Raw genomic sequence first — 19,174 nt, 5'->3', positions numbered from 1 at the left:
GGTTAGTTAGTGGCAGAGGTTAGCTAGAGGCAGAGGTTAGTTAGTGGCAGGGGTTAGTTAGTGGCAGAGGTTAGTTAGTGGCAGAGGTTAGCTAGAGGCAGAGGTTAGTTAGAGGCAGGGGTTAGTTAGTGGCGGAGGTTAGTTAGTGGCAGAGGTTAGCTAGAGGCAGAGTTTAGTTAGAGGCAGGGGTTAGTTAGAGGCAGGGGTTAGTTAGTGGCGGAGGTTAGTTAGTGGCGGGGGTTAGTTAGTGGCGGGGGTTAGTTAGTGGCAGGGGTTAGTTAGTGGCAGGGGTTAGTTTGTGGCAGAGGTTAGTTAGTGGCAGGGGTTAGTTAGTGGCAGAGGTTAGTTAGTGGCAGGGGTTAGTTACTGGCAGGGGTTAGTTAGTGGCAGAGGTTAGTTAGTGGCAGGGGTTAGTTAGTGGCAGAGGTTAGTTAGTGGCAGAGGTTAGCTAGAGGCAGAGGTTAGTTAGAGGCAGGGGTTAGTTAGTGGCAGGGGTTAGTTAGTGGCAGGGGTTAGTTAGTGGCAGGGGTTAGTTTGTGGCAGAGGTTAGTTAGTGGCAGGGGTTAGTTAGTGGCAGAGGTTAGTTAGAGGCAGGGGTTAGTTAGAGGCAGGGGTTAGTTAGTGGCAGGGGTTCGTTTGTGGCAGAGGTTAGTCAGTGGCAGAGGTTAGCTAGAGGCAGAGGTTAGTTAGTGGCAGAGGTTAGTTAGTGGCAGAGGTTAGCCAGAGGCAGAGGTTAGTTAGAGGCAGGGGTTAGTTAGAGGCAGGGGTTAGTTAGTGGCAGAGGTTAGTTAGTGGCAGAGGTTAGCTAGAGGCAGAGGTTAGTTAGAGGCAGGGGTTAGTTAGAGGCAGGGGTTAGTTAGTGGCAGGGGTTAGTTTGTGGCAGAGGTTAGTAAGTGGCAGGGGTTAGCTAGAGGCAGAGGTTAGTTAGAGGCAGGGGTTAGCTAGAGGCAGAGGTTAGTCAGTGGCAGAGGTTAGTTAGTGGCAGAGGTTAGTTAGAGGCAGGGGTTAGCTAGTGGCAGGGGTTAGTTTGTGGCAGAGGTTAGTTAGAGGCAGGGGTTAGTTAGTGGCAGGGATTAGTTAGTGGCAGAGGTTAGTTAGTGGCAGGGGTTAGCTAGAGGCAGAGGTTAGTTAGAGGCAGGGGTTAGTTAATGGCAGAGGTTAGTTAGTGGCAGGGGTTAATTTGTGGCAGAGGTTAGTTAGTGGCAGGGGTTAGTTTGTGGCAGAGGTTAGTTAGTGGCAGAGGTTAGTTAGTGGCAGGGGTTAGTTTGTGGCAGAGGTTAGTTAGTGGCAGAGGTTAGTTAGTGGCAGGGGTTAGTAAGTGGCAGGGGTTAGCAGAGGCAGAGGTTAGTTAGTGGCAGGGGTTAGTTTGTGGCAGAGGTTAGTCAGTGGCAGAGGTTAGCTAGAGGCAGAGGTTAGTTAGCGGCAGAGGTTAGTTAGAGGCAAGGGTTAGTTAGTGGCAGAGGTTAGCTAGAGGCAGGGGTTAGTTAGTGGCAGAGGTTAGTTAGTGGCAGAGGTTAGTTAGTGGCAGGGGTTAGTTTGTGGCAGAGGTTTGTTAGTGGCAGAGGTTAGTTAGTGGCAGGGGTTAGTCAGTGGCAGGGGTTAGTTAGTGGCAGGGGTTAGTCATTGGCAGAGGTTAGTTAGTGGCAGAGGTTAGTTAGAGGCAGAGGTTAGTTAGTGGGGTTAGTTAGTGGCGGGGGTTAGTTAGTGGCGGGGGTTAGTTAGTGGCAGGGGTTAGTTAGTGGGAGGGGTTAGTTTGTGGCAGAGGTTAGTTAGTGGCAGGGGTTAGTTACTGGCAGGGGTTAGTTAGTGGCAGAGGTTAGTTAGTTAGTGGCAGAGGTTAGTTAGTGGCGGAGGTTAGTTAGTGGCAGAGGTTAGTTAGTGGCAGGGGTTAGTTTGTGGCAGAGGTTAGTTAGTGGCAGAGGTTAGTTAGTGGCAGGGGTTAGTCAGTGGCAGGGGTTAGTCAGTGGCAGAGGTTAGTTAGTGGCAGGGGTTAGTCAGTGGCAGGGGTTAGTTAGTGGCAGGGGTTAGTCAGTGGCAGAGGTTAGTTAGTGGCAGAGGTTAGTTAGAGGCAGAGGTTAGTTAGTGGTGTTAGTTAGTGGCGGGGGTTAGTTTGTGGCGGGGGTTAGTTAGTGGCGGGGGTTAGTTAGTGGCGGGGGTTAGTTAGTGGCAGGGGTTAGTTTGTGGCAGAGGTTAGTTAGTGGCAGGGGTTAGTTAGTGGCAGAGGTTAGTTAGTTTTAAACAAACGCCGAACAGAGGAGAGTCTGCTGGAGAATGGAGGAGACAACAGAGCTCGTAGTCAAACAAGAATCAACATCGACTTGGCTTTAGGAGACGGAGAGAACTGAGAGGATTTAAAATGTTGTAAAAGTGATGCAGAGATGATGGAGTTATTATTACTCAACAGGTGAGTTAACAGAGTGACATATGAACAGATAAAAAGCATTATCTATTGTGAAGATCATGTCATTATTTCATTATGGTTGTTGTGCAAGAGTTTATTATCAAGGAAGTAGTGTGTCTAATGGCTAAAGCTACAGTAACATCTTCAGATCAGCTCCATCTACACTGGTTATATCTCTTAAGTCTATTAGTGAATGGGTCATGCACATGCGTATTACATGTTCAGTCTGTAGTGTTTTATGTCCATCTAAATACAGCGATTTTAGTCGTTTTGGCGGGTCTGTGTGAATGGGAATGATCCTTTTGACAATGGTGTCGCCTGTACATTTTAAGCATCTGTGCCCCTGCAGCCCAACAGCAGTCGTGATCTCACAGGTTTATCTGTGCCAATAGCCAACTATAGGTCCAAATTATACACTTTTCTTTTATGCCAAAAATCATTAGGATATTAAGATCATGTTCCATATTGATATTTGGTACATTTTCATATCGAAAATGTATTTTTAGTAGTAATATGCATTGTTAAGGACTTCATTTGCACAACTTTAAAGGAGATTTTCTCAATATTTAGAGTTTTTTACACCCTCAGAATCCCGGATTTTCAAATATTGTCCTATCCTAACAAAATTATGACTGGTTTTGTGGTCCGGTCGTGTAAACGTACCCTGAGTTATGAGAAAGAATTATATTTATCCGCACAGAGCCGAAGCACAAACAAAACAATGTTCTTCCGTGAAATGCATGCAGTTTTGTTTTTTAACTGCTAAAGGGCAAAGGTTACATAGTATAAGTTTTGAATCCCAGATTTACAATATAGTGACAAAATAATTATTATCATATATTAAAATATTGAATTAGAGTCTGACTTTTTATGCCATTTTAATTTTTTCTTAATACACATTTTCTTTCAACTAATATTAACATGAATATATATAAATCATTTGATCCAAATGTAATGTACCTCTTATATATTCTGTATTTTTTATAAAGTTTTTTTATTTTATTTTTCAAATCCATAAACTTTCTGTTAAAGCATTGTTTGAATCCCAGATTTGTAATAGTCTCAGACTTTCGGACCCTACTGTGAATATGCAAATCTTTCGATTATTCAAGAAAAAGATTGATATTTTGATATTGATACATTGGTGGTGGATGAGGAGATTCCCCCCTTATGTAAAGCGCTATATAAATGTAAGAAATGAATTAATTTGACAGGACAATAAAAACGTGTAATGCCGCATATGGACCCGTGTGTTATTGCTCTCACCTGAGAGTTTGGTGAAGAGGCAGATGATGAAGAGAAGGCAGTCCAGGTCCATTGGTCTCAGTGAAGATGTGTGTTAGTAATGCATGTGAAATCTTTTCCTGCTCTAGTTCTTCTTTTTCTGCAACACCCCACCGCTGTGTTGCAAGAGTATTTGTAGACAGTGTGACAAAATGAGCTATTTATTTATAACAGTGAGAGGAATTTCCTCCAGAGGAATAATCAAACGGATCTGCTTGTTGAAAGACCTTTTCTCTAGACAAAAAAAACAAACAACTACCAAGAAATAAGCACTGACACACCCACAGTTATTCCATGACAATAAAGCGTCAGACTGCACTCACAGTCCTCTCTCAGGCCATCACCAGGTCAAGCACAAACTCAAACGCTGAGGAAATGAAGCTCAGATCAGACGACAGGAGAGATGATGGACAGATATTAATAGGCCTATTTATGAAAATATTTATTTAAGTATCTTCAACATACTTTACATGAACATTCTCAGCATGTTTTATGGCATTACAGGCATTCACTAATAATAAACCCGGGATACATTTCTTGCAGATTTGCTCATGTATTACACAATGATAGTAATTTCTCAAGAATTTACAGTTACAACATATCAAGAAACCAGTCATTTTATGACAATAACTAAAACGAACAGCTCATACGTATATATTCTAAAAGAAAACAAAGTATTCCCGACATTACAAAAAAAGTTAATATGAGTACATATGGTTTTTAAAACATATTTAGTAAATTAGACATTTTTTGGTAACACTTTTCTTGAAGGGCTGTGCATAAGACTGACATGAATATGAAGGAGTTTTTATGCATGTTTATGACAACTGTCATTTACTTGTCATTTTTAATGCAAAGATGACATTATTTGAGATGTCTTAGTTATGACAACGTGACATAAACCAATGCATCATAACCTGTCATAAATCTGTCATAAACATGACATAGTAGATTAATTATCACATTTAAGAAACGACTTAGCTTTATGGGTTAACATTAAACTGTGGTTGGTTTTGATGTTGGCCATTATAAAGTCATGAATTTTTATCTGTTAATACTCTGTCAAGTTATTTTATAACAGCGTCATGAATATTGTTCAGTTTATAATGTTTTAAAAACAGTTTCCTCCACCAGCTCCAGCAGAAGGTCAGATAATAGACCATTTCAAATGTCTTAAAAATATGAATAAGTGTTCAAGAAATAAAAGCAATCACCCAATATTAATAATAATTCAAATGGATAAAATTATACTTTATTGCATTTGGAGAAATTAAATGAAAACAGTACAATGGTGGGTTAAGCTACGCAGCGTTTGGTCCAAATCACTGCAAAAACAGTAAGTTAATTACAGCATCCACACATTAATATTTGATTTTTATTTTATTTATTAACGTTTATATTTTCCTGAAATGCTTTTTTACATCATGGATAAGTCTAGCTAAGACACATCATAATGACCAGTGTCACTCTATCATTCTGAGGTTTAATTTCCTCTATAGTTTAGGTCAAGCAAAATATTCATGACACTGTTATAAAATAATTTGACAGAGTATTAACACTTAATGACATTTTAATGATAAATTCAACTTGTACCACTGAGAAAAAAGATGACATTAGATCAGGCGCTCGATCACGGGTTCGATTCCCGGCTAAATTCACATCAGTGATAAATTACAGCTTCAACAACAACATCTGAATGAAAAGTAAATAAAGGTTCGTTTAGAAACTTACATAACACATCTTTCTTTCTTTTTTTATCTATAAAATCACATCACAATCATAATAGAAATTTCATACGCATATTCCACAACACCTCAAAGTGTCGAAACACTTATAAAAACACCGTCTGTTTATGTAACTATTTCACTTTTCTGACCATAGATTCATATATGTTTTTATTATCCATTGCAGGCGGCTAGAAAAACACAAAAAATAGAGTTAGGTTGACATGAAACCATATTAAGACATTGTAAAAGAATGATATATATGACTATATGATATATGATATTTCATTACTGTATCAGGAACTTGAATGTGAGTACCTGGATGTTTGATTTAATTCCAGTCATGATTTCATAAAGATTTTCAACCTCGCCGATTTTCTTGTTTCCCTATTTAAAACAAAGTATTTAAATTAATGAATGAATACAGTAATAACAACAAGCCGATGAATCCTACAAATGTTCTAAAGATTACCTGAAAGCTCTGTGTAATTCCAGTCATGCTTTCATAGAGACTGTCACATGTAACCTCCTCGTTTGTCTCATTTCCCTATTAAAAATAAAACGCATAAATAAATTGACAATAGTTCACAGTGCAAGTAAACGAATGCTTCAAATGTTATAACAAAAGTACTTGAATGTTTTGTGAAATTCCAGTCTTTTCATAGAGATTTTCACATGCAGCCTCATCATTTTCCCCTCTTCCCTGTTAAAAATCAATAAGTTATTATTAATAATAGTGATGAATATTGATCTGTGATTTTTCGAACAGCCATGCGTCTGTGAATGTGAGAGTTGACGATCACTCACTTTACACAACTGTTGATTGCTCATGCCTTCAGACGGATGTGAAGCTTCAGCTCTGTGTTCTGCAGACACACACACACACACACACACACACACGTGTAATAATGCACATATGCAGCGGTCATGGCTTCTCTCTCTGGTCAATAACAGAGTCACTTACTCCTTCTGTAGATCACTCTGATCAGAATCACAGCTGCGCAGATGATAACGGCCAGCATCGCTCCAGGGATGACGAGCCACAGGACGCTCTTCAGACTCATGGACCTGGAATCAAGTGGTACGGGGAGTTTGAGTTTGAACTAATGCCTCATGAGTATTCAACAGATGTGCATCTTACGTGTGTTGAGTGAATCCCGCGGTGTGGCTTGTATGTTGGTGTGTGGGGTCTGGTGTATGTTGAACAGTCACTGGTCTTATATATGGGGCCTTGCTCACAGTAATATAAACCGGCATCTGTGCTTCCCCATCAGAGCAGTAGTACCATCCACTGTCCTCTCTCTTCAGTTTGCTCAAGGTCACATGCAGAGCGTCTCCATCACCACTGATATGCACTTCAGTTTTATCTGAGGTTCCTACGTTTATCCCAACACAAGACCCATTAATCTGACACCACTGTGAAGCCCCGTGACAGACGACGGTCGCTTCCCCATCCTCATAGCCTGACACGCTTTGACTGGAGACGTGGAGCCTGGCTTTACCTAAACATTTCAAACAAAACGGCAGAGACAAACGTTGACAACATTCAAAAGTCAACTAAAAACTAATTTCTTCCATGAGCACTTAACCTCTTAAAAAAAAAATAATAATAATTGTAAGTCGCTTTGGATAAAACCGTCTGTTAAATGCATAAATGTAAATAAATGTAAATGTAAATGCACTTTTTCTTCAGAATTATTGTCCAAATATGTACATTCTGGAATATGAGAAGAAAGAAGAAAACGTCTCAGGTTATGTGTGTAACCTCCCTGAGAACAGGGAACTCGCACTGTGTCCTAGAACACATTTGGGGAACGCCTCCAGCGGGACAGGTGTCTGAACTACTATCCATTCAGGGCAATACTACTGTCGCTATCAATTCTGCCTCAGCACCAGGCCTTGGGGACAGGCCTTAGCCGGACGACTCTCAAATCAGAGGAGGCACTCGGTAGTGTTAATTTTGCCACCTATTTTTAATTTAGTCTTAGTCTTAGTCTTGTGCCAAATGTCCTTGTTAGTTTTAGTCATATTTAGTCATTCACATATCTTTTTTTGTTAGTCAAGCTTTAGTCAAAAGAAAACTCAAGGTATCTTAGTCGACTAAAAGTCTTGTCATTTTAGTCTAGTTTTAGTCAAAGGAAAACTCAAGGTATCTCAGTCAAGTTTTAATCGACTAAAAGTCTCGTCATTTTAGTCTAGTTTTAGTCAAAAGAAAACTCAAGGTATCTTAGTCAAGTTTTAATCGACTAAAATTCTCATCATTTTAGTCTAGTTTTAGTCAAAAGGCAACTAAAGATATCTTAGTCAAGTTTTAGTTGACTAAAAGTCTCGTCATTTTAGTCTAGTTTTAGTCAAAAGACAACTCAAGGTATCTTAGTCAAGTTTTAGTTGACTAAAAGTCTCGTCATTTTAGTCTAGTTTTAGTCAAAAGACAACTCAAGGTATCTTAGTCAAGTTTTAGTCGACTAAAAGTCTCGTCATTTTAGTCTAGTTTTAGTCAAAAGGCAACTCAAGGTATCTTAGTCAAATTTTAGTCCACTAAAATTCTCATCATTTTAGTCTAGTTTTAGTCAAAAGACAACTCAAGGTATCTGAGCCAAGTTTTAGTCGACTAAAAGTCTCGTCATTTTAGTCTAGTTTTAGTCAAAAGACAACTCAAGGTATCTTAGTCAAGTTTTAGTCGACTAAAAGTCTCGTCATTTTAGTCTAGTTTTAGTCAAAAGGCAACTAAAGGTATCTTAGTCAAGTTTTAGTCGACTAAAAGTCTCGTCATTTTAGTCTAGTTTTAGTCAAAAGGCAACTAAAGATATCTTAGTCAAGTTTTAGTCGACTAAAAGTCTCGTCATTTTAGTCTAGTTTTAGTCAAAAGGCAACTAAAGGTATCTTAGTCAAGTTTTAGTCGACTAAAAGTCTCGTCATTTTAGTCTAGTTTTAGTCAAAAGAAAACTCAAGGTATCTGAGCCAAGTTTTAGTCGACTAAAAGTCTCGTCATTTTAGTCTAGTTTTAGTCAAAAGGCAACTAAAGGTATCTTAGTCAAGTTTTAGTCGACTAAAATTCTCATCATTTTAGTCTAGTTTTAGTCAAAAGGCAACTAAAGATATCTTAGTCAAGTTTTAGTCGACTAAAAGTCTCATCATTTTAGTCTAGTTTTAGTCAAAAGGCAACTCAAGGTATCTTAGTCAAGTTTTAGTCGACTAAAAGTCTCGTCATTTTAGTCTAGTTTTAGTCAAAAGAAAACTCAAGGTATCTCAGTCAAGTTTTAATCGACTAAAAGTCTCGTCATTTTAGTCTAGTTTTAGTCAAAAGAAAACTCAAGGTATCTTAGTCAAGTTTTAATCGACTAAAATTCTCATCATTTTAGTCTAGTTTTAGTCAAAAGGCAACTAAAGATATCTTAGTCAAGTTTTAGTCGACTAAAAGTCTCGTCATTTTAGTCTAGTTTTAGTCAAAAGACAACTCAAGGTATCTTAGTCAAGTTTTAGTCGATTAAAATTCTCATCATTTTAGTCTAGTTTTAGTCAAAAGGCAACTAAAGGTATCTTAGTCAAGTTTTAGTCGACTAAAAGTCTCGTCATTTTAGTCTAGTTTTAGTCAAAAGAAAACTCAAGGTATCTCAGTCAAGTTTTAATCGACTAAAATTCTCATCATTTCAGTCTAGTTTTAGTCAAAAGAAAACTCAAGGTATCTCAGTCAAGTTTTAATCGACTAAAAGTCTCGTCATTTTAGTCTAGTTTTAGTCAAAAGAAAACTCAAGGTATCTTAGTCAAGTTTTAATCGACTAAAATTCTCATCATTTTAGTCTAGTTTTAGTCAAAAGGCAACTAAAGATATCTTAGTCAAGTTTTAGTCGACTAAAAGTCTCGTCATTTTAGTCTAGTTTTAGTCAAAAGACAACTCAAGGTATCTTAGTCAAGTTTTAGTCGATTAAAATTCTCATCATTTTAGTCTAGTTTTAGTCAAAAGACAACTCAAGGTATCTTAGTCAAGTTTTAGTCGACTAAAAGTCTCGTCATTTTAGTCTAGTTTTAGTCAAAAGGCAACTCAAGGTATCTTAGTCAAATTTTAGTCCACTAAAATTCTCATCATTTTAGTCTAGTTTTAGTCAAAAGACAACTCAAGGTATCTTAGCCAAGTTTTAGTCGACTAAAAGTCTTGTCATTTTAGTCTAGTTTTAGTCAAAAGAAAACTCAAGGTATCTTAGTCAAGTTTTAGTCGACTAAAAGTCTCGTCATTTTAGTCTAGTTTTAGTCAAAAGACAACTCAAGATATCTTAGTCAAGTTTTAGTCGACTAAAAGTCTCGTCATTTTAGTCTAGTTTTAGTCAAAAGGCAACTAAAGGTATCTTAGTCAAGTTTTAGTCGACTAAAAGTCTCGTCATTTTAGTCTAGTTTTAGTCAAAAGGCAACTAAAGGTATCTTAGACAAGTTTTAGTCGACTAAAAGTCTCGTCATTTTAGTCTAGTTTTAGTCAAAAGACAACTCAAGGTATCTTAGTCAAGTTTTAGTCCACTAAAATTCTCATCATTTTAGTCTAGTTTTAGTCAAAAGAAAACTCAAGGTATCTCAGTCAAGTTTTAGTCGACTAAAAGTCTCGTCATTTTAGTCTAGTTTTAGTCAAAAGACAACTCAAGATATCTTAGTCAAGTTTTAGTCGACTAAAAGTCTCGTCATTTTAGTCTAGTTTTAGTCAAAAGGCAACTAAAGGTATCTTAGTCAAGTTTTAGTCGACTAAAAGTCTCGTCATTTTAGTCTAGTTTTAGTCAAAAGGCAACTAAAGGTATCTTAGTCAAGTTTTAGTCGACTAAAAGTCTCGTCATTTTAGTCTAGTTTTAGTCAAAAGGCAACTAAAGGTATCTTAGACAAGTTTTAGTCGACTAAAAGTCTCGTCATTTTAGTCTAGTTTTAGTCAAAAGACAACTCAAGGTATCTTAGTCAAGTTTTAGTCCACTAAAATTCTCATCATTTTAGTCTAGTTTTAGTCAAAAGACAACTCAAGGTATCTTAGTCAAGTTTTAGTCGACTAAAAGTCTCGTCATTTTAGTCTAGTTTTAGTCAAAAGGCAACTAAAGGTATCTTAGACAAGTTTTAGTCGACTAAAAGTCTCGTCATTTTAGTCTAGTTTTAGTCAAAAGGCAACTAAAGGTATCTTAGTCAAGTTTTAGTCGACTAAAAGTCTCGTCATTTTAGTCTAGTTTTAGTCAAAAGAAGAGGAGGAGGGAGGAGGAGACCCATCACTGACGCTGACAGCTCCTTCAACTCCTCCTTCTTCCGGGAGTCTGCCTCTTTGTGACCTACCCTCAACCAGGGGGCGCAGTAGTCACAATTGTCAGAATTGCGAGATATAAAGTCAGAATTGCGAGATATAAAGTCAGAATTGTGAGATATAAAGTCAGAATTGCGAGATATAAAGTCAGAATTGCGAGATATAAAGTCAGAATTGTGAGATATAAAGTCAGAATTGCGAGATATAAAGTCAGAATTGCGAGATATAAAGTCAGAATTGCGAGATATAAAGTCAGAATTGTGTGATATAAAGTCAGAATTGCGAGATATAAAGTCAGAATTGTGATATATAAAGTCAGAATTGAGAGATATAAAGTCAGAATTGAGAGATATAAAGTCAGAATTGTGAGATATAAAGTCAGAATTGCGAGGTATAAAGTCAGAATTGCGAGATATAAAGTCAGAATTGTGAGATATAAAGTCAGAATTACGAGGTATAAAGTCAGAATTACGAGATATAAAGTCAGAATTGCGAGATATAAAGTCAGAATTGCGAGGTATAAAGTCAGAATTGCGAGATATAAAGTCAGAATTGTGAGATATAAAGTCAGAATTGAGAGATATAAAGTCAGAATTGAGAGATATAAAGTCAGAATTGTGTGATATAAAGTCAGAATTACGAGGTATAAAGTCAGAATTACGAGATATAAAGTCAGAATTGCGAGATATAAAGTCAGAATTGAGAGATATAAAGTCAGAATTGAGAGATATAAAGTCAGAATTGTGTGATATAAAGTCAGAATTGTGAGATATAAAGTCAGAATTGTGAGATATAAAGTCAGAATTGTGAGATATAAAGTCAGAATTGTGAGATATAAAGTCAGAATTGTGAGATATAAAGTTAGAATTGAGAGATATAAAGTCAGAATTGTGAGATATAAAGTCAGAATTGCGAGGTATAAAGTCAGAATTGCGAGATATAAAGTCAGAATTGTGAGATATAAAGTCAGAATTGAGAGATATAAAGTCAGAATTGAGAGATATAAAGTCAGAATTGAGAGATATAAAGTCAGAATTGTGTGATATAAAGTCAGAATTACGAGGTATAAAGTCAGAATTGAGAGATATAAAGTCAGAATTGTGAGATATAAAGTCAGAATTGTGAGATATAAAGTCAGAATTGCGAGGTATAAAGTCAGAATTGCGAGATATAAAGTCAGAATTGTGAGATATAAAGTCAGAATTGAGAGATATAAAGTCAGAATTGAGAGATATAAAGTCAGAATTGTGTGATATAAAGTCAGAATTACGAGGTATAAAGTCAGAATTACGAGATATAAAGTCAGAATTGCGAGATATAAAGTCAGAATTGAGAGATATAAAGTCAGAATTGAGAGATATAAAGTCAGAATTGTGTGATATAAAGTCAGAATTGTGAGATATAAAGTCAGAATTGTGAGATATAAAGTCAGAATTGTGAGATATAAAGTCAGAATTGTGAGATATAAAGTTAGAATTGAGAGATATAAAGTCAGAATTGTGAGATATAAAGTCAGAATTGTGAGATATAAAGTCAGAATTGTGAGATATAAAGTCAGAATTGAGAGATATAAAGTCAGAATTGTGAGATAAAAAGTCAGAATTGAGAGATATAAAGTCAGAATTGTGAGATATAAAGTCAGAATTGTGAGATATAAAGTCAGAATTGTGAGATATAAAGTCAGAATTGTGAGATATAAAGTCAGAATTGTGAGATATAAAGTCAGAATTGTGAGATTTAGGGCCCTATCTTGCACCCAGCGCAATTGACTTTGTACACCGGCGCATGTGTCATTCCTATTTTGCACCCGCGCAAAGCGCGCTTTTCCCTCCACAGAAGCACGTCGCTAAACTAGTGAATGAACTTGCGCTCCCTGGGCGGTTCAGCGCAAAAAAGGAGGCGTGTTCCGGCGCAAACAATCCCTGGTGCTATTTTGCTGTTCCATTAAACAATTGCGCCACTGACCAGAAAAAACCTAGTCTAAAGTCAGTGGCGCGTTGCGCGTTGTTCATTATGCTATTTTAAGGGCGCATGCTTGACCATAATGTATAGCGTGCACAACGCGCATACACTTTGCTCATGTAATCTACACAGATGCAACAGTTATTTTTGCAAATCATAAATTGTTACACTAAAAAAATATTAACACATGAGATGACGGAAATCATTGTGGTGTGCCACGAAGATGTGAAAAAATAGGCATAAATCTAGCTTACAAATGATTCAGGCTAATTGTAATAATTAAGGATAAGACCTGTTTGCCCAATAGTGGCAAGACATATATGTATATAAGGACATCTGACAAATTGGTTTGTCCGTCAAGAACCAGGAAAAAAAATCGACTGAAAAACTGAAAAAACTGAAAGACTGAAAAAAAAAAAAAAGACTGTGAAATCACCTTTACCATAATGTACAACATTACAACTTCACTTCTCTGTCTTTCACTGCTCTTACAAGAACATCAGTCTCCTCGGCTGTGAACCGCTCCTGGCGTGCGCCTGGTAAATACGCCATAATAATAGCAATCCATAATGGAACTTGCGCACCTGCTTTTACAGGGAATGTTGGATGACGCTCGGATTGGTTTATTCACGTTACGCCCAAACCACACCTATGAATAATGAAGCTACTTCAGACCAACCCATTTTAGATTTGCGCCGGGCGCAAGAGCCATTTATCCCGCCGGGAAAATAGCAACAGCGCCGAGACCCGCCCACAAAGTTACTTGCGCTTCACGCTTTGACACTTGCGTTTCAGATCGTTAAAATAGGGCCCATAAAGTCAGAATTGTGAGATATAAAGTCAGAATTGAGAGATATAAAGTCAGAATTGTGTGATATAAACTCAGAATTGAGAGATATAAAGTCAGAATTGTGAGATATAAAGTCAGAATTGAGAGATATAAAGTCAGAATTGTGTGATATAAAGTCAGAATTGAGAGATATAAACTCAGAATTGTGTGATATAAAGTCAGAATTGTGTGATATAAAGTCAGAATTGTGAGATATAAAGTCAGAATTGCGAGATATAAAGTCAGAATTGTGAGATATAAAGTCAGAATTGTGAGATATAAAGTCAGAATTGAGAGATATAAACTCAGAATTGTGAGATATAAAGTCAGAATTGTGTGATATAAAGTCAGAATTGTGTGATATAAAGTCAGAATTGCGAGATATAAAGTCAGAATTGTGAGATATAAAGTCAGAATTGTGTGATATAAAGTCAGAATTGTGAGATATAAAGTCAGAATTGAGAGATATAAACTCAGAATTGTGAGATATAAAGTCAGAATTGTGTGATATAAAGTCAGAATTGTGTGATATAAAGTCAGAATTGTGAGATATAAAGTCAGAATTGCGAGATATAAAGTCAGAATTGAGAGATATAAACTCAGAATTGTGAGATATAAAGTCAGAATTGTGAGATATAAAGTCAGAATTGAGAGATATAAACTCAGAATTGAGAGATATAAAGTCAGAATTGTGAGATATAAAGTCAGAATTGAGAGATATAAAGTCAGAATTGTGAGATATAAAGTTAGAATTGTGAGATATAAAGTCAGAATTGAGAGATATAAACTCAGAATTGAGAGATATAAAGTCAGAATTGTGAGATATAAAGTCAGAATTGTGAGATATAAAGTCAGAATTGTGAGATATAAAGTCAGAATTGTGAGATATAAAGTCAGAATTGTGAGATATAAAGTCAGAATTGAGAGATATAAAGTCAGAATTGAGAGATATAAAGTCAGAATTGTGAGATATAAAGTTAGAATTGTGAGATATAAAGTCAGAATTGTGAGATATAAAGTCAGAATTGTGAGATATAAAGTCAGAATTGCGAGATATAAAGTCAGAATTGTGAGATATAAAGTCAGAATTGCGAGATATAAAGTCAGAATTGAGAGATATAAAGTCAGAATTGAGAGATATAAAGTCAGAATTGAGAGATATAAAGTCAGAATTGTGAGATATAAAGTCAGAATTGTGAGATATAAAGTCAGAATTGCGAGATATAAAGTCAGAATTGAGAGATATAAAGTCAGAATTGTGAGATATAAAGTTAGAATTGTGAGATATAAAGTCAGAATTGTGAGATATAAAGTCAGAATTGTGAGATATAAAGTCAGAATTGCGAGATATAAAGTCAGAATTGAGAGATATAAAGTCAGAATTGTGAGATATAAAGTTAGAATTGTGAGATATAAAGTCAGAATTGTGAGATATAAAGTCAGAATTGTGAGATATAAAGTCAGAATTGCGAGATATAAAGTCAGAATTGTGAGATATAAAGTCAGAATTGCGAGATATAAAGTCAGAATTGTGAGATATAAAGTCAGAATTGTGAGATATAAAGTCAGAATTGTGAGATATAAAGTCAGAATTGTGAGATATAAAGTCAGAATTGAGAGATATAAAGTTTCGATGACCTTTTGTTAGTCTGTGGCGTAAACAAGCTTCTACAGGAAACTGCTGGATCAGCTTAGAATGATATATAAAAGAAATGATACCTTTGACCACCTCCAAGTACAGTTTTGCACCATGATCATATCCAGAAGTGCTGATGCCACACCAGTATGTGCCAGAGTCTCCCACTTCAGCGTTCCTCAGCGTTGCCGTAAAAACCTTCTCCGTTTGGTCATCCTCAACACACATCCTGTCGTGCTTTACAGTAGCAGCGAAGAGCCGAACTCTGCCAGAACTCACATATTTATGGTTACTGGCATATTTCTGATCATATAAACAAGGGATTATGATAGTTTGATTTTTTTCTACAGATATTTTACTGACTGTTAGAATGTCTTGAGTTCCTGCGGAAAGAAAAAATTATAATAAAAGTAATAATTCTGTAAAGCTGAAGTGTGATGTATACTTGCACATCCCATCCATGTCATTCACTCTAAAAAAAAAGGTTCTATATGGCACCAAAAATGGTTTTTGGCTCGTAATCATAAGGGAACCTTTTTTAGTGCTATATAGCACCAATTTTTGTGCTTCAGTGGTTCTTCAGAGGTTCTTTAGAGGTGCTATATAGCTCCTTAGTCAAAGAACCGGTGAAGAACCTCTGAAGCACCAAAATTGGTGCTATATATCACTAAAAAAGGTTCCCTTATGATTACAAGCCAAGAACCATTTTTGGTGCCATATAGAACCTTTTTTTTTTTAGAGTGTAGCACAGCACGTAATGTTACTCATAATACGGGTTGTAAATGCCAGCGCGTTATAGACCATTCGCCTGACCGAAGGAAAACATCTGTGTGTGTGTGTGTGCTCACTGTTCTTATGCTTTCCAAATGATTCACGAATCAAACTGAGTCATTCAGAACCCATTTGACCAAATCACTCAACCCGAACAGACTCAGAATTAATCATTTGTGAATTAATTATTGTTTTGTGTGTTATTTAAACAACAGACAAAAAGTGACACAGGTCATAATCGCTGCTGTGTTTCTAAATAAATGAATGCTGATGTTTGTCGGAGTTATATATGCTGATTAATCATCCATCAATGAAATAAACAAAATGTTAAACTTATGATCTTCTTATTTAAAATGCGCCTTTTCAGTTGAAAACACAATCAGTAGATAAAAATATACCTGGTAACATTAACATTAAGTTCTCGGCAAGTTGATGAATATGAAAAATTATGCAGCTAAATTTAATTGTGCTCAATAACTTGTGATCACACACACACTACATCAGCACAGACTTCAACACACTTTCCCAAAATTCCACACAGACACACACACATTTCTCCTGAGACAAAACCAGTCGTATAATGGAGTTCGTACCTGAAGAGTGTGTGATGAGGAACAGGACCAGTAGAGTCGCCGTCCTCATGCTGACGGAGTGACTGAGCCGATCTGAGCTGGAGTGTGTGTGTGTGTGTGTTTCACACTGCTGAGGCTAAAAGAGTCTTCACAGCGCTTGTGAGCGCTAATGCGTCTGCAAACATTATGCTCTTGACTTCATCTGAACACACTCTCCTCATAATGCACATAATAACAGTTCATATTTTCACACTGATTGCTAAGAGAATATATATATATATATATAATGCAAATTTGACATGATTTGCACGAGCACTTGTTGAGTTTCTGTAGCTCTTTCCTGCTGAATGCCAGTAACCTTTGCTAGAGTTCATGAGAGAACATCCTGCTGCAGATCGAAGATTCTCGCTTTATGATTAGATAGATCTGATGCAGATAAGACTTGGTTTCAACACTTTAGGGGGGGTCATCTTCTCATCTATCCAGTGATTTACAGTATAAATGAGAACAGTAGAAGTTTCTCATACTGCTTTCCGTCCAATAGCAGGCCCAGAACATTCTCTACAGCCGCTGTTTAAAGAGGCTTTATGTACAAATGTTCATGTTTTCACTGCTTTTGTATTGCCATGTGTGAACAGTTTGAAACGAACGTAAAGAACGAGATCTTCCCCGACTTCCTAGGTTGTGTATGAAAGCTGTCGACTGATTATATGTGAAGGACTCGGGCCGGTTTCACCGGGAAAATCCAAAGCATGTTCGGGATAATGAGCCATTCTGTACTGCAACGCCAATGAATCATGCAAAGAAAAGAGATTTGTTCAAACTATCCACCGTTTTTCCTGGTTAGCGAATTTACCAATGATTCATAGCGGGTTTGAAGCTTGTGTACGTTTGATAGCTTGTTGCTTGCTATCTTGTTTGCTGTATAAGCCGGTGTTTCTCCATGGATGAAGCACAAATGGCCAACAAACGGAGGTGGATACACACCATGGATGTTTTAACAATCGTGAATGTAGTTTAATATACAGTATAATACCAGTTTAGTTGAAAAAATACATATTCACATGCTGTACAACAACAAATGTTCACATACACTCTACACGTTTTGTAGTATTTCAGCTATTGTGGCATCATTTCATTTTCATCCGTTCATTATATACTGTATAATATTGTATATACATGGATCACAAGCTTCATTAGGCCTATACAGATCAGTCTCAGGTTGCTCTGAAAGTTAAGTTGCACAACATAAGGTAATGTTTATGTATGTTTAATGTATGCCTTAGTTTGAGGTTATTGCGTTTCAGAAAATGTTTTCTTTAAAAACAATGTAATATGGCACTTAATATGTTTCGTTTTTGAGCGATATTGTAAGCAATGTAGGCAATAAAAATGTTGCTATTTCCGCAAATTAATCTAGCTCTTCAATTTCGCACAAGATCCTCCCTCAGAAGAGCAGTGCACACTAGCTAGGTCGGTCGTAGCCCAGATAAAGCTCCGGATCAGGATACAGTTCGGTTGGCTTTTTTTAAGAAATGGAAAGAGCAAACATACACTTTCTTTGGAGGGTGTTTTAGTTTCAAAAATGCAAGCCATGCTGTTTTGCGTTCCTCATTCCTGCAAAGCATAGGGCGATGGACACGGACAATTTCTTCAAAGTTTTGTTCGAAGCAAGAAAATTTTACATTTTCCTGAATTATTATGGCAACCAACAATGGCACAAGTTGAACCTGAGCTCATGTTAATGACATACAAACACAACTTATTCTAATCAATGTAATGTTGCCTTCTCTGTCGATATCATGGTACGCTAGTAGAGGTTAGCCGCTGAACAGGAAACACAATACCGGAAAGCGGAAGTAGGTCAGCACCCATTGGTTGCTGGAGAACCAGGCGGATATACTTTATAATCACACTATGATAACAGTAATAACCTCATCTGTCATCACGATGATGCTGAATCTCAAACACATCACATCACGATCAGATGCTTTCTGAACGGCTGCTTCTCATTTCTGCTGTCAATTCTGTTATTGAGAGGAAAGTGCAGCACATATTCAGCTAAATGTTTGTTAACAGTATAATCACTGAAAATGTGTTTCGTGTGAGTGATTTACATGTTGAGTCAATGCAAAGACACGAATAGACATTCTGTGGTGCGATTCGCGCAAATAACACGGAGCGAATTGAGCGTTTGACGCGTGATTTGCGCGAATGCCGCAAATCACCCGAGTTGAAAAATCTGAACTTTGGCGGATATCAGGAGCTTGCTCTAGTAGTGTCAACAATGAAGAGAAAATCTATATATTAATGTCCGGTTCAGACAATATGATAATCACTGTGATAACATTAAATGACATGAAACACAACCCAGTCTCTTTTTGTTAAATGCAAGTTAATGTATGATCAATAATACAAAAGTATAAGTAAAAGGTATAATAAGCTACACATGAAATAAAGCAAACAATTCAGTCAAACATTCAAAGTCAGCGCTAGTCTGCTACAACGCTAACGTAAAGTTAAATAGCCTAAAAATAAAAATAAATGAAACTTCACTTTGCCCTCAGCCTAAACGATTCGCCAGGGAACAAATTATAGATCCATGAGAGCAAAGATCGGCCGTTAGATCAACACAAGACGAATTATAGCTGGAGACGCCACAGAGACATCAGAGCCAGCGGCAGACTCAAAAGGTTCAAGCGTCCAACTTTGCGCAAATAGTGCAAATTATT

General features: G+C 36.9%; 1 protein-coding gene across 1 annotated transcript; it reads right to left on the bottom strand.

The window, feature by feature from the left end:
* Positions 1–4,104: 4,104 nt before the first annotated feature.
* LOC307119440 (uncharacterized protein) lies at positions 4,105–16,551 on the bottom strand. Its single transcript, XM_079805710.1, has 9 exons — positions 16,464–16,551; positions 15,183–15,482; positions 6,551–6,911; positions 6,374–6,477; positions 6,217–6,275; positions 6,041–6,112; positions 5,882–5,956; positions 5,728–5,796; positions 4,105–5,600 (listed from the first exon to the last, which is right to left on the bottom strand). Exons 1-9 carry the CDS (start codon positions 16,510–16,512, stop codon positions 5,544–5,546), a joined length of 1,146 nt encoding a protein of 381 aa, XP_079661836.1. The 5' UTR covers positions 16,513–16,551; the 3' UTR covers positions 4,105–5,543.
* Between the last annotated feature and the right edge of the window lie 2,623 nt (positions 16,552–19,174).

Source organism: Gobio gobio, assembly GCF_949357685.1.
Source record: "Gobio gobio genome assembly, chromosome: 23".
NCBI lineage: Eukaryota > Metazoa > Chordata > Actinopteri > Cypriniformes > Gobionidae > Gobio > Gobio gobio.
Note: the sequence above shows the minus strand (reverse complement) of the source record. Positions and strands in the feature narration are given on the sequence as shown.